The sequence below is a fragment of the Ranitomeya imitator genome, chromosome 1 (assembly GCF_032444005.1).
Source record: "Ranitomeya imitator isolate aRanImi1 chromosome 1, aRanImi1.pri, whole genome shotgun sequence".
Taxonomy (NCBI): domain Eukaryota; kingdom Metazoa; phylum Chordata; class Amphibia; order Anura; family Dendrobatidae; genus Ranitomeya; species Ranitomeya imitator.
Window position 1 is genome coordinate 1,220,353,887 of NC_091282.1, and position 20,612 is coordinate 1,220,374,498.

The following is a 20,612-nucleotide window of genomic DNA, read 5'->3' on the forward strand; positions in this document are numbered from 1 at the left end:
AGCATGCACCTCACTGTCCTGAGATCACACTGCCTGCTGCCCAGGAATGGCGCCATTTGTCAGCATGCACCTCGCTGTCCTGAGATCACACTGCCTGCTGCCCAGGAATGGCTCCATTTGTCAGCATGCACCTCACTGTCCTGAGATCACACTGCCTGTTGTCCAGGAATGGTGCCATTTGTCAGCATGCACCTCACTGTCCTGAGATCACACTGCCTGCTGCCCAGGAATGGCGCCATTTGTCAGCATGCACCTCGCTGTCCTGAGATCACACTGCCTGCTGCCCAGGAATGGCGCCATTTGTCAGCATGCACCTCGCTGTCCTGAGATCACACTGCCTGCTGTCCAGGAATGGCTCCATTTGTCAGCATGCACCTCACTGTCCTGAGATCACACTGCCTGCTGCCCAGGAATGGCGCCATTTGTCAGCATGCACCTCACTGTCCTGAGATCACACTGCCTGCTGCCCAGGAATGGCGCCATTTGTCAGCATGCACCTCGCTGTCCTGAGATCACACTGCCTGCTGCCCAGGAATGGCTCCATTTGTCAGCATGTACCTCACTGTCCTGAGATCACACTTCTTACTGTCCAGGAATGGCGCCATTTGTCAGCATGCACCTCACTGTCCTGAGATCACACTTGTTACTGCCCAGGAATGGCGCCATTTGTCAGCTTGTACCCTTTCTGGAGTGTTTGCCCCGTACACCCCCATGTTCCCCGCAGACGGGAGGACCCCTTTACTTGAGGACTTACTGTTGCTTCTTGGTCAGCTCCTGCTCCTTCTGCACCAGGTCCTGTTTCAGGGAGGCCAGCATCTCCACACTGACGTCCACCTGCCTGGTCAGCTCGGAGGCCCGATCCTCCAGCTCCTGCTTTTCCAGCCCCAGCCGTACGCTCTCCTTCTTGGCATTCTCCAGCTCTGAGCTTTTCCTTTCCAGCTCCACCTGCAGTCGTCCCACTTGGGTGGCGATTTTCTGCTCCACCTCTTCGGTCAGCTTCTCCAGGCGCTTGTCCACTTCCAGCTTCTCGAATGCCCTGACTTTCAATCTGGCCAGACCTTCCTCGTAGGCAGCGTCCACAGCTGCGGAAGCCGCGGCAGCTGCTGCCACTGCGGCTGGGGGAGAAGAGTGGGACGCCATGGTTGTCTTGCTAAAAATCTCACCTAGTGGGATCTCAACCTCTTGGGTGAAATGTGTTGATGCTTGGCCGCAGTCTTCGGCTTGGACTAATTCCCGCGTAAACCTCTGCTCCTTGCCCTGGAAAGACGTGCTCTCAAAGACCTCCCTACGGTGGGCAGGAGTCAACAAGGCCGTCTCACTGGTCAGGGGGAAGATGGCGCCACAGATGCTGTTGGTCTTGGATAAGACATAGAGGGTCTCGTAGGTGTGGCTGAATTCCAGGTGGGACTTCAGGGAGGACAGGTTCTGGAAACGTTTGTGCTCACCGCACCTTGGACACCGATAGGGCAGATCCAAAGAGGCCATGCCTCAGCTCAGAAGAGGGTGCTGGTCCGTCAGCCCTAAACCGAGCAGGATGGCGCGGAGGGTCATGGTGTACCGGGGACTCTGGATGGGGCACAACAGCGGGGAGAGCAAGACTTCAACAGTCTGTGCCAAGAAGAGCTCATCTCTGAAGTCAGAGGGCGATGGAAGCGACGGCACCGTGGACCTGTCACGTCAGAGGATCACCCGTACCACACGCGATCTGCCACATCGGCCTGTAGGGAGAGAGAGAGAGGAAACAAGTCACACGTCCGCTCCGAGCACCAGGAGAGCGCTGAAAACTTCTGCAACTGCCCGGCAGACCACGGCCCTGCCTCCACAAGCAACGACACGTCGCAATATTTTTGCACGATGGAAAAACATTTTGGATCTTCTGCTGTTTTTGAACCACAAGAGATGATGACATCACACATCATGGAAGATGACATCACGCAGGATGAGGCCACACACTGAGATGAAACCCCTTAGCTGAGAATGACTTCACACACCATGGCTGACGATGACCTCACACTCCACAGATGAGCATGATGTCACACACCACGGCTGACGATGACCTCACACACCACAGATGACCATGATGTCACACACCATGGCGGACAATGACGTCACACACCACAGATGACCATGATGTCACACACCACGGCGGACGATGACCTCATACTCCACAGATGACCATGATGTCACACACCATGGCTGACGATGACCTCACACTCCACAGATGACCATGATGTCACACACCACGGCGGACGATGACCTCATACTCCACAGATGACCATGATGTCACACACCACGGCGGACGATGACCTCACACTCCACAGATGACCACACACACCACTGCGGACAATGACGTCACACACCACAGATGACCATGATGTCACACACCACGGCGGACGATGACCTCACACTCCACAGATGACCACACACACCACGGCGGACAATGATGTCACACACCACAGATGACCATGATGTCACACACCACGGCAGACAATGACGTCACACATCACAGATGACCATGATGTCACACACCACGGCGGACAAAGACGTCACACACCACAGATGTCCATGATGTCACACACCACGGCGGACGATGACCTCACACTCCACAGATGACCACACACACCACGGCGGACAATGATGTCACACACCACAGATGACAATGATGTCACACCACGGCGGACAAAGACGTCACACACCACAGATGACCACACACACCACGGCGGACAAAGACGTCACACACCACAGATGTCCATGATGTTACACACCACGGCGGACGATGACCTCACACTCCACAGATGACCATGATGTCACACACCACGGCGGACAAAGACGTCACACACCACAGATGACCACACACACCACGGCGGACAATGACGTCACACACCACAGATGACCATGATGTCACACACCACGGCGGACAATGACGTCACACACCACAGATGACCATGATGTCACACACCACGGCGGACAATGATGTCACACACCACAGATGACCATGATGTCACACACCACGGCGGATGATAACATCACACACCACAGATGACCATGATGTCACACACAAAGGCAGACTATCACATCACAAAATTCAGCAGACTACGTCACACAATGCAGTGTTCGATGAGGTCACGATGAGGTGACAATCACCACGGCGGACAATGACCTCATACACCACCATGATGTCACACACCATGGCGGACGATGACATCACACACCACGGCAAATAATGATGTCATACACCACGGCGTATAATGACGTCACACACCACGGCGGACAATTACATCACACACCACGGGGTATAATGGCATCACACACCACGGCGTATAATGACGTCACACACCACGGAGTATAATGACGTCACACACCATGGTGGACGATGACCTCACACACCACGGGGTATAATGACGTCACACACCACGGGGTATAATGACGTCACACACCACGGAGTATAATGACGTCACACACCATGGTGGACGATGACGTCACACACCACGGCGTATAATGACGTCACACACCACGGGGTATAATGACGTCACACACCACAGCGGACGGTGATCTCACACACCACGGCGTATAATGACCTCACACACCATGGCGGACGATGACCTCACACACCATGGCGGACGATGACCTCACACACCTCAGCGGATACCATGATCTAGTAATGCACAGCACTATTTGTTGGTCACTATATGGCAGCATTGTGTACGGTTTCTTCCTAGGTATGTGTGTAGTTTTCAGTATCAGTATACAGTGGGGCAAAAAAGTATTTAGTCAGTCAGCAATAGTGCAATTTCCACCACTTAAAAAGATGAGAGGCGTCTGTAATTTACATCATAGGTAGACCTCAACTATGGGAGACAAACTGAGAAAAAAAAATCCAGAAAATCACATTGTCTGTTTTTTTATCATTTTTTTTGCATATTATGGTGGAAAATAAGTATTTGGTCAGAAACAAACAATCAAGATTTCTGGCTCTCACAGACCTGTAACTTCTTCTTTAAGAGTCTCCTCTTTCCTCCACTCATTACCTGTAGTAATGGCACCTGTTTAAACTTGTTATCAGTATAAAAAGACACCTGTGCACACCCTCAAACAGTCTGACTCCAAACTCCACTATGGTGAAGACCAAAGAGCTGTCAAAGGACACCAGAAACAAAATTGTAGCCCTGCACCAGGCTGGGAAGACTGAATCTGCAATAGCCAACCAGCTTGGAGTGAAGAAATCAACAGTGGGAGCAATAATTAGAAAATGGAAGACATACAAGACCACTGATAATCTCCCTCGATCTGGGGCTCCACGCAAAATCCCACCCCGTGGGGTCAGAATGATCACAAGAACGGTGAGCAAAAATCCCAGAACCACGCGGGGGGACCTAGTGAATGAACCGCAGAGAGCTGGGACCAATGTAACAAGGCCTATCATAAGTAACACACTACGCCACCATGGACTCAGATCCTGCAGTGCCAGACGTGTCCCACTGCTTAAGCCAGTACATGTCCGGGCCCGTCTGAAGTTTGCTAGAGAGCATTTGGATGATCCAGAGGAGTTTTGGGAGAATGTCTTATGGTCTGATGAAACCAAACTGGAACTGTTTGGTAGAAACACAACTTGTCGTGTTTGGAGGAAAAAGAATACTGAGTTGCATCCATCAAACACCATACCTACTGTAAAGCATGGTGGTGGAAACATCATGCTTTGGGGCTGTTTCTCTGCAAAGGGGCCAGGACGACTGATCCGGGTACATGAAAGAATGAATGGGGCCATGTATCGTGAGATTTTGAGTGCAAACCTCCTTCCATCAGCAAGGGCATTGAAGATGAAACGTGGCTGGGTCTTTCAACATGACAATGATCCAAAGCACACCACCAGGGCAACGAAGGAGTGGCTTCGTAAGAAGCATTTCAAGGTCCTGGAGTGGCCTAGCCAGTCTCCAGATCTCAACCCTATAGAAAACCTTTGGAGGGAGTTGAAAGTCCGTGTTGCCAAGCGAAAAGCCAAAAACATCACTGCTCTAGAGGAGATCTGCATGGAGGAATGGGCCAACATACCAACAACAGTGTGTGGCAACCTTGTGAAGACTTACAGAAAACGTTTGACCTCTGTCATTGCCAACAAAGGATATATTACAAAGTATTGAGATGAAATTTTGTTTCTGACCAAATACTTATTTTCCACCATAATATGCAAATAAAATGTTAAAAAAACAGACAATGTGATTTTCTGGATTTTTTTTTCTCAGTTTGTCTCCCATAGTTGAGGTCTACCTATGATGTAAACTACAGACGCCTCTCATCTTTTTAAGTGGTGGAACTTGCACTATTGCTGACTGACTAAATACTTTTTTTCCCCACTGTAGGGCAGCACTATACACAGGACACTATATGGCAGCACTATTTATATATTATTGAGCACAATTCATGAGGCTATGGGCCCAGGCCGGCTCCCGGTGACCGCAGGGGCAGCGATGGCTATGGGCCCAGGCCGGCTCCCGGTGACCGCAGGGGCAGCGATGGCTATGGGCCCAGGCCGGCTCCCAGTGACAGCGATGGCTATGGGCCCAGGCCGGCTCCCGGTGACCGCAGGGGCAGCGCCGCTCATCTGACGGCGGTCACTTTCTTGCAGCCGTATCTCACCAATCTTGTGCTAGGTTATAAAATATCACGCCGTCCCTGAAAGCTTGTTCCCACGTCCATGGGTCACGTGTGTGATGTACACAGGCAGAACACGTACCCACTACTCCAATAAAGACGTGTCCGAGGTGTCGTAGCAATAACGGAGAGTACACGGACGCCATCTTTGTATCGCTCGATAGTTACACGGACGCCATCTTTGTATCGCTCGTTACACGGACGCCATCTTTGTATCTCTCGATAGTTGCACGGACGCCTTCTTTGTATCGCTCGGTAGTTACACGGACGCCATCTTTGTATCTCTCGATAGTTGCACGGACGCCTTCTTTGTATCGCTCGGTAGTTACACGGACGCCATCTTTGTATCGCTCGATAGTTACACGGGCGCCATCTTTGTATCGCTCGGTAGTTACACGGACGCCATCTTTGTATCGCTCGGTAGTTACACGGACGCCATCTTTGTATCGCTCGATAGTTACACGGGCGCCATCTTTGTATCGCTCGATAGTTACACGGGCGCCATCTTTGTATCGCTCGGTAGTTACACGGACGCCATCTTTGTATCGCTCGATAGTTACACGGACGCCTTCTTTGTATCGCTCGGTAGTTACACGGACGCCATCTTTGTATCGCTCGTTACACGGACGCCATCTTTGTATCTCTCGATAGTTGCACGGACGCCTTCTTTGTATCGCTCGATAGTTGCACGGACGCCTTTTTTGTATCGCTCGGTAGTTACACGGACGCCTTCTTTGTATCGCTCGGTAGTTACACGGACGCCATCTTTGTATCGCTCGGTAGTTACACGGACGCCATCTTTGTATCGCTCGATAGTTACACGGACGCCATCTTTGTATCGCTCGATAGTTACACGGACGCCATCTTTGTATCGCTCGATAGTTACACGGACGCCATCTTTGTATCGCTCGATAGTTACACGGACGCCATCTTTGTATCGCTCGGTAGTTACACGGACGCCATCTTTGTATCGCTCGGTAGTTACACGGACGCCATCTTTGTATCGCTCGATAGTTACACGGACGCCATCTTTGTATCGCTCGGTAGTTACACGGACGCCATCTTTGTATCGCTCGATAGTTACACGGACGCCATCTTTGTATCGCTCGATAGTTACACGGACGCCATCTTTGTATCGCTCGATAGTTACACGGACGCCATCTTTGTATCGCTCGGTAGTTACACGGACGCCATCTTTGTATCGCTCGGTAGTTACACGGACGCCATCTTTGTATCGCTCGATAGTTACACGGACGCCATCTTTGTATCGCTCGATAGTTACACGGACGCCATCTTTGTATCGCTCGGTAGTTACACGGACGCCATCTTTGTATCGCTCGGTAGTTACACGGACGCCATCTTTGTATCGCTCGATAGTTACACGGACGCCATCTTTGTATCGCTCGATAGTTACCTGCACGTACGGGAGTTGGGTCCAGCACATTGCTGGAAACGCTGCAGAGAGCAGAATAAGCCTGAATGTGAACAGGCGCCATCCCAGAACTGCGGATGTGGGGCGGAGGAGGGCGGCGGGGTCTTGTCAGACATTATGGGCCTCAGGAGCGGTTTATGGGATAATGCTTAGTGAATGGCGGCGCAGGGTGACGCGGAGGCTTCGGGGAGACGAGATGCCGGGTGACGGCCGGAAAGTCTCCGCTCTCTCCCTGCAGACACCACAGGGGGCTCCTGTCACAGCGATCCCAGCCCCCCACCATGACGGCTGGAGGACCAGGCAACCAATGTCCGCCACCTACCCCCGAGAAAACACAACGCTCAAGAAAGCAGCTGTATGTGGTCAGTATGTGGTCAGTGTCCCAGGAAAGCTGTGTGCCGCCATTATAGAGGTCACCGAACCGCACCCACCCGGGTTACCTGGCGCCCACCACTGTCTGCCGATGTACCCCTCTCCATGCTTTACACTGCAGCACAGCTCCGGCCCCTGGAGTAAAACCTGCAACAACAGAGCCAAGAATTCCGGACCCTTCACCCATGACACCCCGACCGAGGACCCCGACCGAGGACCCCGACCGGACACCCCGACCGGACACCCCGACCGAGGACCCCGACCGGACACCCCGACCGAGGACCCCGACCGAGGACCCCGACCGGACACCCTGACCGAGGACCCCGACCGAGGATCCCGACTGGACACTCCGACCGGAACCCTTCACCCATGACACCCCGACCGAGGACCCCGACCGGACACCCCGACCGAGGATCCCGACCGGACACCCCGACCGGACCCTTCACCCATGACACCCCGACCGAGTATCCCGACCGAGGACCCCGACCGGACCCTTCACCCATGACACCCCGACCGAGTATCCCGACAGAGGACCCCGACCGAGGACCCTTCACCCATGACACCCCGACCGAGGACCCCGACCGAGGACCCCAACCGGACACCCCGACCGGACACCCCGACCGAGGACCCCAACCGAGGACCCTGACCGAGGACCCCGACCGGACACCCCGACCGAGGACCCCGACCAGACACCCCGACCGAGGATCCCGACTGGACACTCCGACCGGAACCCTTCACCCATGACACCCCGACCGAGGACCCCGACCGAGGACCCCGACCGGACACCCCGACCGAGGACCCCGACCGGACACCCTGACCGAGGATCCCGACTGGACACTCCGACCGGAACCCTTCACCCATGACACCCCGACCGAGGACCCCGACCGAGGACCCCGACCGGACACCCCGACCGAGGATCCCGACCGGACACCCCGACCGGACCCTTCACCCATGACACCCCGACCGAGTATCCCGACCGAGGACCCCGACCGGACCCTTCACCCATGACACCCCGACCGAGGACCCCGACCGAGGACCCCGACCGGACCCTTCACCCATGACACCCCGACCGAGGACCCCGACCGGACACCCCGACCGAGGACCCCGACCGGACACCCCGACCGAGGACCCCGGCGCAGTCAAGAATACAACAAAACAGTTCAGAAAATTCAAGAAAAAGGTAGAAAAAATAAGTGATTCCTCGTCTCCTGCCGGAGAGTGAACGGCGCGATGACGGAATCAGAGCGGATTTGTGTCTCAGCACCGGATGGCGGAAGCTTTCATGTTATTTATAGTCAATGCAAATGTCCAATTTACAGGTGACAGCGGCAGAGGCATCACGGGAAGGAAAATTCACAGAAATGACCCCGCTACCGAGGTGAGAGCGCCATCAGCACCGTCCACACCACCTGCAGAGCCATCAGCACCGCTCACACAACCTGCAGAGCCATCAGCACCGCTCACACCACCTGCAGAGCCATCAGCACCGCTCACACCACCTGCAGAGCCATCAGCACCGCTCACACCACCTGCAGAGCCATCAGCACCGCTCACACAACCTGCAGAGCCATCAGCACCGCTCACACAACCTGCAGAGCCATCAGCACCGCTCACACAACCTGCAGAGCCATCAGCACCGCTCACACAACCTGCAGAGCCATCAGCACCGCTCACACCACCTGCAGAGCCATCAGCACCGCTCACACCACCTGCAGAGCCATCAGCACCGCTCACACAACCTGCAGAGCCATCAGCACCGCTCACACAACCTGCAGAGCCATCAGCACCGCTCACACAACCTGCAGAGCCATCAGCACCGCTCACACCACCTGCAGAGCCATCAGCACCGCTCACACCACCTGCAGAGCCATCAGCACCGCTCACACCACCTGCAGAGCCATCAGCACCGCTCACACCACCTGCAGAGCCATCAGCACCGCTCACACAACCTGCAGAGCCATCAGCACCGTCCACACCACCTGCAGAGCCATCAGCACCGCTCACACCACCTGCAGAGCCATCAGCACCGCTCACACCACCTGCAGAACCATCAGCACCGTTCACACAACCTGCAGAGCCATCAGCACCGCTCACACAACCTGCAGAGCCATCAGCACCGCTCACACCACCTGCAGAACCATCAGCACCGCTCACACCACCTGCAGAGCCATCAGCACCGCTCACACCACCTGCAGAGCCATCAGCACCGCTCACACAACCTGCAGAGCCATCAGCACCGCTCACACCACCTGCAGAGCCATCAGCACCGCTCAGACAACCTGCAGAGCCATCAGCACCGCTCACACAACCTGCAGAACCATCAGCACCGCTCACACCACCTGCAGAGCCATCAGCACCGCTCACACCACCTGCAGAGCCATCAGCACCGCTCACACAATCTGCAGAGCCATCAGCACCGCTCACACCACCGGATATTTAGTAAAAAAATTTTGCTGTTCCATCATAAAAAGTCATTGTTGGATCCTTTACGTAATGGCCGCTAGATCCACCCAAAATAGCACTGGACAGATCACACTGACATTGATGGGATCCACAGTTGGCTTCATGGCGCTATGGCCAGAAATGTGAGTATAGCAAATCGTCATCAAGATGTGGAAACAGCCGAACGCCGAGAAATACTATATCCAGAAGATTCTGCTGAGAGCAAGCAAGTGCGGTAGATCTGAAAATGGAGGTGACGGGCGGTCACCAGATACTGATGATGGAGGAGACGGGCGGTCACCAGGTACTGATGATGGAGGAGACGGGCGGTCACCAGATACTGATGATGGAGGAGACGGGCGGTCACCAGGTACTGATGATGGAGGAGACGGGCGGTCACCAGATACTGATGATGGAGGAGACGGGCGGTCACCAGATACTGATGATGGAGGAGACGGGAGGTCACCACATACTGATGATGGAGGAGACGGGCGATCACCAGATACTGATGATGAAGTAGACAGGCGGTCACCAGATACTGATGATGGAGATGACGGGCGATCACCAGATACTGAGGATGGAGGTGACGGGCGGTCACCAGATACTGATGATGGAGGCGACGGGCGGTCACCAGATACTGATGATGGAGGCGACGGGCGGTCACCAGATACTGATGATGGAGGTGATGTGTGGTCACCAGATACTGATGATGGAGGTGACGGGAGGTCACCAGATACTGATGATGGAGGCGACGGGCGGTCACCAGATACTGATGATGGAGGCGACGGGCGGTCACCAGATACTGATGATGGAGGTGATGTGTGGTCACCAGATACTGATCTAATGGCTGGATATCCATAAGGACAAAAATGTCCAGGAAGGATGGGAAATTTAGAAAAATTAGATTCTCAAAGCACAATCGTTAACAATTCCGAAAAGAGGGAAGAATACGAAGCATTTAAGGAAACCAGGATGGATGACCAAAGAACTTAAACACATGCTAAAAAGGAAGAAAGAAATGTTCATCAAATGGAAAGAGGGAGGCATATCTAAAGAAGAATATAATGCTGTCTGCAGAACCTGCAGGGCACGCATCAGATTATCTAAAGCTGACAATGAATTAAGGCTTGCAAGAGACGTCTAAAGCAGTAAAAAAGGATTGTGTAGTTATGTCAAAAGTAAAAGAAAGGTCAAAGATGCTATAGGATTTTAACAGGATGAAAATTATGAAATGGTAAGAAAGGAGAAGGACGAACTTTTAAATTCCTATTTTGCATCTGTTTTCTCTCAGAAAGGAAATGTAACATCAACTGATCATCACTGTCCTATTAAAGGAATAGAAGAATCCAGGATATCTATAAACAGAAAGATAGTGAGGACACACTTAGCTAACATACATGAAGTCTCCAGGTCGAGATGAATTACACCCCAGAGTACTGAAGGAGATAGCAGAATACATTTTTGAACTACTCTCCATAATCTTTGAAAATTCTTGGAGAACAGGAGAAGTCCCAGAAGACTGGAGAAGAGCACATGCTGTTCCTATCTTCAAAAAGGGGGAAGAAGGTGGACTCAGAGAACTATAGGTCGGTGAGTCTGACGTCTATACCAGGAAAGATCTTTGAACAAATTGTTAAACAACATGTATGTAAGTACCTGGATAAGAATGAAATGATTAACCAGAGTCAGCATGGGTTTGTAACAAATAAGTTATGTCAGACCAACTTAATTTCCTTCTATGACAGAATCACTGACTGGGTGGATCAGGGAAATCAAATGCTGTAGACATAGTATATCTTGAATTCAGCAAAGCATTTGACAAAGTATCTCACACCATCTTTATTGAAAAAATGACTAAGTATGAAATGCACAAGGCAACTGTTAGGTGGATTCATAACTGGCTTAGTGATCGGACCCAAAGAGTGGTCGTAAATAGCTGTACATCCAGTTGGAAGAATGTCTCAAGTGGGGCACCACAGGGTACTGTCCTGGGACCTGTATTTTTCAACATCTTTATCAATGATTTAGATGAAGGATTGAGGGTAAACTGATTAAATGTGCTGATGACACAAAGCTAGGAGGGATAGCTAATACTAGAGGAGAGAGAGAGAGGATTCAAAAAGATATAAATAAACTGGAGCAGTGGGCAGTAACTAACAGAATGGTTTTTAACAGGGAAAAATGCAAAGTACTAAATCTGGGCAATAAAAATGAAAAAAGCATATACAGAATGGGAGGAATAGGGCTAAGCAACAGCACACGTGAAAAAGCATCGGGTATCCTAATAGATCACAGACTGAACATGAGTCAACAGTGTGATGCAGCAGCAAAAAAGGCAAATGCAATTCTGGGATGTATTAACAGAAGCATACAGTCTAGATCACGTGAAGTCATTATTGCCCTCTAATCCTCTTTGGTCAGACCTCATCTGGAATCCTGTGTCCAGTTATGAGCACCACATTTAAAAAAAGACCTCAACAAACTGGAGCAAGTTCAGAGAAGAGCGACCAGAATGGTGACCGGTCTGCAAACCATGTCCTATGAGGAACGGTTACAGGATCTGGGAATGTTTAGCTGCGAAAAAGAAGACTGAGAGGAGACTTAATAGCTGTCTACAAATATCTCAGGGGCCGTCACATTGTAGAAGGATCATCTTTATTCACATTTGCACAAGGAAAGACTAGAAGCAATGGGATGAAAGTGAATGTGAGGAGACACAGATTAGATATTAGAAAAAACTTTTTGACAGTGAGGGTGATCAATGAGTGGAACAGGCGACCACGAGAGGTGGTGAGTTCTCCTTCAATGGAAGTCATCACACAGAGGCTGGACAGACATCTGTCTGGAATGATTTAGTGAATCCTACTTTGAGCAGGGGGTTGGACCAGATGACCCAGGAGATCCCTTCCAACTCCAACATTCTATGATTCTACCTATATGGTGGCCCGATTCTAACGCATCGGGTATTCTAGAATATGTATTTATGTATGTATATAGCAGCCACATAGTATATAGCACAGGCCACGTAGTATATAGAGGCCATGTAGTATATAGCAGACAAATACTACGTGGCCTGTGCTATATACTATGTGGCTGCTATATACATACATATAATAGAATACCTGATGCGTTAATACAGGCCACGCAATAAATAACAGTGGCTACGCATTATATAACACAGCCACGTACTATATAACACAGCCCACGCAGTATATAGCAGCCACGTAGTATATAACACTGCCCACGCAGTATATAGCAGCCACGTAGTATATAACACTGCCCACGCAGTATATAGCAGACACGCAGTATATAACACTGCCCACGCAGTATACAGCAGCCACGCAGTATATAACACTGCCCACGCAGTATATAGCAGCCACGCAGTATATAACACTGCCCACGCAGTATATAGCAGCCACGCAGTATATAACACTGCCCACGCAGTATATAGCAGCCACGCAGTATATAACACTGCCCACGCAGTATATAGCAGCCACGCAGTATATAACACTGCCCACGCAGTATATAGCAGCCACGTAGTATATAACACTGCCCACGCAGTATATAGCAGCCACGTAGTATATAACACTGCCCACGCAGTATATAGCAGCCACGTAGTATATAAACACTGCCCACACAGTATATAGCAGCCAAGTAGTATATAACACTGCCCACACAGTATATAGCAGCCATGTAGTATATAACACTGCCCACGCAGTATATAGCAGTGCCTATGTAGTATATAGCACAGCCCACGGAGTATATAACACAGCCCACATAGCATATAACACTGCCTATGTAGTATATAGCAGCCACGCGGTATCTAACAGCCCACGTAGTATACAGCAGTGTGGGAGACTTAGTGAGACCGCTAAGTCTTCTGGGTAATTTCGCAATGCATCGCCGGGAACGGAAGATGGCGGCCGGCGCGAGCGGCTCAGCGGACAATGGAGGGTGAGAATAGCAGGTTTTGTTTTTTTATTATTTTTAACATTACATTTTTTTGACTATTGATGCAGCATAGGCAGCATCACTAGTAAAATGTTGAGGACACACAGGTTTAATAGCAGCGGTAACGAAGTGCGTTACCCGTGGCATAACGCGGTCTGATACCGCCGGCATTAACCTTGTGTGAGCGGTGACCGGAGGGGAGTATGCGGGTGACAGGCACTGAGTAAGGAGCGGCCATTTTCTTCCGGACTGTGCCAGTCGCTGATTGGTCGCGGCAAAACAGCCACGACCAATCAGCGATTTGGATTTCCATGACAGACAGAGGCCGCGACCAATGAATATCCGTGACAGAAAGATGGAAGTGACCCTCAGACAATTATATAGTAGATGATGATGGAAGCGACAGTCGGTCACCAGATACTGATGATGGAGGTGACCGGCGGTCACCAGATACTGATGATGGAGGAGACGGGCAGTCACCAGATACTGATGATGGAGGAGACGGGCGGTCACCAGATACTGATGATGGAGGAGACGGGCAGTCACCAGATACTGATGATGGAGGAGACGGGCGGTCACCAGATACTGATGATGGAGGAGACGGGCGGTCACCAGATACTGATGATGGAGGCGATGAAAGGTCACCAGATACTGATGATGGAGGAGACGGGCGGTCACCAGATACTGATGATGGAGGTGATGGGCGGTCACCAGATACTGATGATGGAGGAGACGGGCAGTCACCAGATACTGATGATGGAGGAGACGAGCGGTCACCAGATACTGATGATAGAGGCGATGGGCAGTCACAGATACTGATGATGGAGGCGATGGGCAGTCACCAGATACTGATGATGGAGGCGATGGGTAGTCACAGATACTGATGATAGAGGCGATGGGCAGTCACAGATACTGATGATGGAGGCGATGGGCAGTCACAGATACTGATGATGGAGGCGATGGGTAGTCACAGATACTGATGATAGAGGCGATGGGCAGTCACAGATACTGATGATGGAGGCGATGGGTAGTCACCATATACTGGAGGTGGAGGCGATGAGCGGTCACCAGATACTGATGATGGAGGCGATGGGTAGTCACCAGATACTGGAGGTGGAGGCGATGTGTGGTCCCGAGATACTGATGGGAATAACATTTCTCTTTTCTTACTTCACTTCTTATCTTACTAGAAACCAAACGATTAACCCTTCTCTCCGGAAGCTTCTCACTGGCTGCACTTTCACATAAGACTTTTGCGCACTCCTGTATGTAACGCAGATGTTCCGGTATCGTACAGCTTTTTGCTGACCTCCAAGTTAGCAGACTTCTCCTGACTACGGGACGTCACCGCTCTATTTTACAACACGTGTCACAATCATTTCTCCTCAGATTTGCTGATGTGATCTTGCCTGACACACTTTTTTCTTATTATTACCCGTTCCCATGGTGATCAATACTTCATGACGCCTTCAATGATTCCTTCACATGTATTTTTCAGGCAGTTTCCTCATTAAAGGTCCGTTTCATCTTCCATCAGTGTAAAAATGAGCAGATAAACTAGGCAGATCGCAGCCGGCAGAAAGCCGCCATTATAGAGCATGTGCGAGACTGGGATGAAAGTCACTAGAGACAGATGACTGACAACAGTGTGGATGATTGTGATTACAGACAGTACCGGTGATTCTGTGAGTATGGATGACTGATTGTGACTGGAGAGTACCGATGATTGAGACTGGAGAGTACCGATGATTGAGACTGGAGAGTATCGATGATTGAGACCGGAGAGTATCAATGATTGTGACCGGAGAGTATCGATGATTGAGACCGGAGAGTATCGATGATTGTGACCGGAGAGTATCGATGATTGTGACCGGAGAGTATCGATGATTGAGACCGGAGAATATCGATGATTGTGACTGGAGAGTATCGATGATTGTGACTGGAGAGTTCCGATGATTGAGACCGGAGAGTATCGATGATTGAGACTGGAGAGTACAGATGATTGTGACTGGAGAGTATCGACGATTGTGACTGGAGAGTACGGATGATTGTGACTGGAGAGTACCGGTGATTGTGACTGGAGAGTACGGATGATTGTGACTGGAGAGTACAGATGATTGTGACTGGAGAGTTCCGATGATTGAGACTGGAGAGTACGGATGATTGTGACTGGAGAGTACCGATGATTGTGACTGGCGCATTCTCATGGTTATGACTGGAGTACTGATGATTGAGACTGGAGTGTATCGATGATTGTGACTGGCGCATTCTCATGGTTATGACTGGAGTACCGATGATTGAGACTGGAAAATACTGATGATTGTGACTGTAGAGTTCCAATGATTGTGACTGGAGCATTTTCATGGTTATGACTGGAGTACTGATGATTGAGACTGGAGAGTATCGATGATTGTGACTGGCGCATTCTCATGATTATGACTGGAGAGTACGGATGATTGTGACTGGCGCATTCTCATGATTATGACTGGAGAGTTCCGATGATTGTGACTGGCGCATTCTCATGGTTATGACTGGAGAGTACCGATGATTGTGACTGGCGCATTCTCATGGTTATGACTGGAGTACTGATGATTGAGACTGGAGAGTATCGATGATTGTGACTGGCGCATTCTCATGGTTATGACTGGAGAGTACCGATGATTGTGACTGGCGCATTCTCATGGTTATGACTGGAGTACTGATGATTGAGACTGGAGAGTACCGATGATTGTGACTGGCGCATTCTCATGGTTATGACTGGAGAGTACCGATGATTGAGACTGGAAAATACTGATGATTGTGACTGTAGAGTTCCAATGATTGTGACTGGAGCATTTTCATGGTTATGACTGGAGTACTGATGATTGAGACTGGAGAGTACCGATGATTGTGACTGGCGCATTCTCATGGTTATGACTGGAGTACTGATGATTGAGACTGGAGAGTACCGATGATTGAGACTGGAGAGTACCGATGATTGTGACTGGCGCATTCTCATGGTTATGACTGGAGTACTGATGATTGAGACTGGAGAGTACCGATGATTGTGACTGGAGAGTACCGATGATTGTGACTGGAGAGTACCGACGATTGTGACTGGAGAGTACTGATGATTGAGACTGGAGAGTACGGATGATTGTGACTGGCGCATTCTCATGGTTATGACTGGAGAGTACCGATGATTGTGACTGGCGCATTCTCATGGTTATGACTGGAGAGTACTGATGATTGAGACTGGAGAGTACCGATGATTGAGACTGGAGAGTACCGATGATTGTGACTGGCGCATTCTCATGGTTATGACTGGAGTACTGATGATTGAGACTGGAGAGTACCGATGATTGAGACTGGAGAGTACCGATGATTGTGACTGGCGCATTCTCATGGTTATGACTGGAGTACTGATGATTGAGACTGGAGAGTACCGATGATTGTGACTGGAGAGTACCGATGATTGTGACTGGAGAGTACCGACGATTGTGACTGGAGAGTACTGATGATTGAGACTGGAGAGTACGGATGATTGTGACTGGCGCATTCTCATGGTTATGACTGGAGAGTACCGATGATTGTGACTGGCGCATTCTCATGGTTATGACTGGAGAGTACTGATGATTGAGACTGGAGAGTACCGATGATTGTGACTGGAGAGTACCGACGATTGTGACTGGAGAGTACCGACGATTGTGACTGGAGAGTACCGATGATTGTGACTGGAGAGTACCGATGATTGTGACTGGCGCATTCTCATGGTTATGACTGGAGAGTACCGATGATTGTGACTGGAGCATTTTCATGGTTATGACTGGAGTACTGATGATTGAGACTGGAGAGTATCGATGATTGTGACTGGCGCATTCTCATGGTTATGACTGGAGAGTACCGATGATTGTGACTGGCGCATTCTCATGGTTATGACTGGAGAGTACTGATGATTGAGACTGGAGAGTACCGATGATTGTGACTGGAGAGTACCGACGATTGTGACTGGAGAGTACCGACGATTGTGACTGGAGAGTACCGATGATTGTGACTGGAGAGTACCGATGATTGTGACTGGCGCATTCTCATGGTTATGACTGGAGAGTACCGATGATTGTGACTGGAGCATTTTCATGGTTATGACTGGAGTACTGATGATTGAGACTGGAGAGTATCGATGATTGTGACTGGCGCATTCTCATGGTTATGACTGGAGTACTGATGATTGAGACTGGAGAGTACCGATGATTGTGACTGGCGCATTCTCATGGTTATGACTGGAGTACTGATGATTGAGACTGGAGAGTACCGATGATTGAGACTGGAGAGTACCGATGATTGTGACTGGCGCATTCTCATGGTTATGACTGGAGTACCGATGATTGTGACTGGAGAGTACCGACGATTGTGACTGGAGAGTACTGATGATTGAGACTGGAGAGTACGGATGATTGTGACTGGCGCATTCTCATGGTTATGACTGGAGAGTACCGATGATTGTGACTGGCGCATTCTCATGGTTATGACTGGAGAGTACTGATGATTGAGACTGGAGAGTACCGATGATTGAGACTGGAGAGTACCGATGATTGTGACTGGAGAGTACCGACGATTGTGACTGGAGAGTACCGACGATTGTGACTGGAGAGTACCGATGATTGTGACTGGAGAGTACCGATGATTGTGACTGGCGCATTCTCATGGTTATGACTGGAGAGTACCGATGATTGTGACTGGAGCATTTTCATGGTTATGACTGGAGTACTGATGATTGAGACTGGAGAGTATCGATGATTGTGACTGGCGCATTCTCATGGTTATGACTGGAGAGTACCGATGATTGTGACTGGCGCATTCTCATGGTTATGACTGGAGAGTACTGATGATTGAGACTGGAGAGTACCGATGATTGTGACTGGCGCATTCTCATGGTTATGACTGGAGAGTACTGATGATTGTGACTGGAGAGTACCGACGATTGTGACTGGAGAGTACCGACGATTGTGACTGGAGAGTACCGACGATTGTGACTGGAGAGTACCGACGATTGTGACTGGAGAGTACCGATGATTGTGACTGGCGCATTCTCATGGTTATGACTGGAGAGTACCGATGATTGTGACTGGAGAGTACCGACGATTGTGACTGGAGAGTACCGACGATTGTGACTGGAGAGTACCGACGATTGTGACTGGAGAGTACCGACGATTGTGACTGGAGAGTACCGACGATTGTGACTGGAGAGTACCGATGATTGTGACTGGCGCATTCTCATGGTTATGACTGGAGAGTACCAATGATTGTGACTGGAGAGTACCGACGATTGTGACTGGAGAGTACCGACGATTGTGACTGGAGCATTTTCATGGTTATGACTGGAGTACTGATGACTGCCTTATAAGTCCTTCCCGATGCTCCCTGTGATGTCCGCTCCTTCTTCTTTGTCACTCTGATCTGTAGGAGCTGGCAGTGGTAGACCTGGAGTCTATAAATGGTGATGCACATATACAGTAGGCCAATGAGTTCAGTATCTACAACTCATTAAATGACATGGACGATCAAACAAAAAAAAAGGACAACCACACAACAAACCACATGACTAACTGGACAACCGACATGTTTATTGACCTGACAATCAACCAACGTTAAAACTCAACAACCTGAGAGCAACTGCTCCACCACCAACCTAATAACTAACCAGACAACTATCCACACAACCAACTATTGACCAGAAAACCAACCTAACTACGACTACTGTGGGTGCGGAAAGCATTCAGACCCTTTTACATTTTTCACTCTTTGTTTCATTGCAGCCATTTGGTAAATTCAAAAAAGTTCATTATTACTCATTAATGTACACTCTGCACCCCATCCTGCCTGAAAAAAACAAAAATGTAGAAATTTTTGCAAATTTATTAAAAAAGAAAAACTGAAATATCACATGGTCTTTCTAGACTGCAGCATATCCATTTCTGTAGTGGAGACGCAAGATAAATATCACCGTCCAATGTACCGGACGTTGTGATTCTGCACGGTTCAATGATGACATGCGGAATCACCGCGCGTACAGAAGCCGGCAGCGTTGTGGACAGAGCCGGTCCAAAGCGCTGCCAGTTTGTGCCCGTGGAAACATAGGCTTATCTGGCTGACCACCATTACTACTCAAATGTAGTTACAAGGACTTCTATCTGCTGTACAGGAGACTGTCTCTCCAGGCCGCACGCACTTGTTCACAAGTAGAGAACATGAAGTGTGAAGATCGCCTTCCATTATAGAGGTGATGGAGGAGTAAGATGTGAGCGCTGAGCGAGGAGGCAGCGATGTCAGCAGCCTCAGCCATCTCTCTGGTCCATGGTGCTGCACAAAGCTCACAGCAGTCACAGGGGCTCACATACTGCAGACCCAGCTCTCCACCAGTACACTGTAACGAGAGTCAGCTGTGCGGCAATGTGTCCCAGCACGCTCTCCACCAGTACACTGTAACGAGAGTCAGCTGTGCTGCAATGTGTCCCAGCACGCTCTCCACCAGTACACTGTAACGAGAGTCAGCTGTGCGGCAATGTGTCCCAGCACGCTCTCCACCAGTACACTGTAACGAGAGTCAGCTGTGCTGCAATGTGTCCCAGCACGCTCTCCACCAGTACACTGTAACGAGAGTCAGCTGTGCGGCAATGTGTCCCAGCACGCTCTCCACCAGTACACTGTAACGAGAGTCAGCTGTGCGGCAATGTGTCCCAGCACGCTCTCCACCAGTACACTGTAACGAGAGTCAGCTGTGCGGCAA

General features: G+C 50.2%; 1 protein-coding gene across 1 annotated transcript in view; it reads right to left on the reverse strand.

The window, feature by feature from the left end:
* The window catches only part of FBXO41 (F-box protein 41), a 118,968-nt gene that overhangs the window by 49,202 nt on the left and 49,154 nt on the right, over positions 1-20,612 (reverse strand). Inside the window, exon 2 of the mRNA XM_069745081.1 lies at positions 755-1,718. Within this exon, the coding sequence (XP_069601182.1) occupies positions 755-1,485 (731 nt within the window). The 5' untranslated portion in view covers positions 1,486-1,718. The remainder of the gene's footprint in view (positions 1-754; positions 1,719-20,612) is intronic.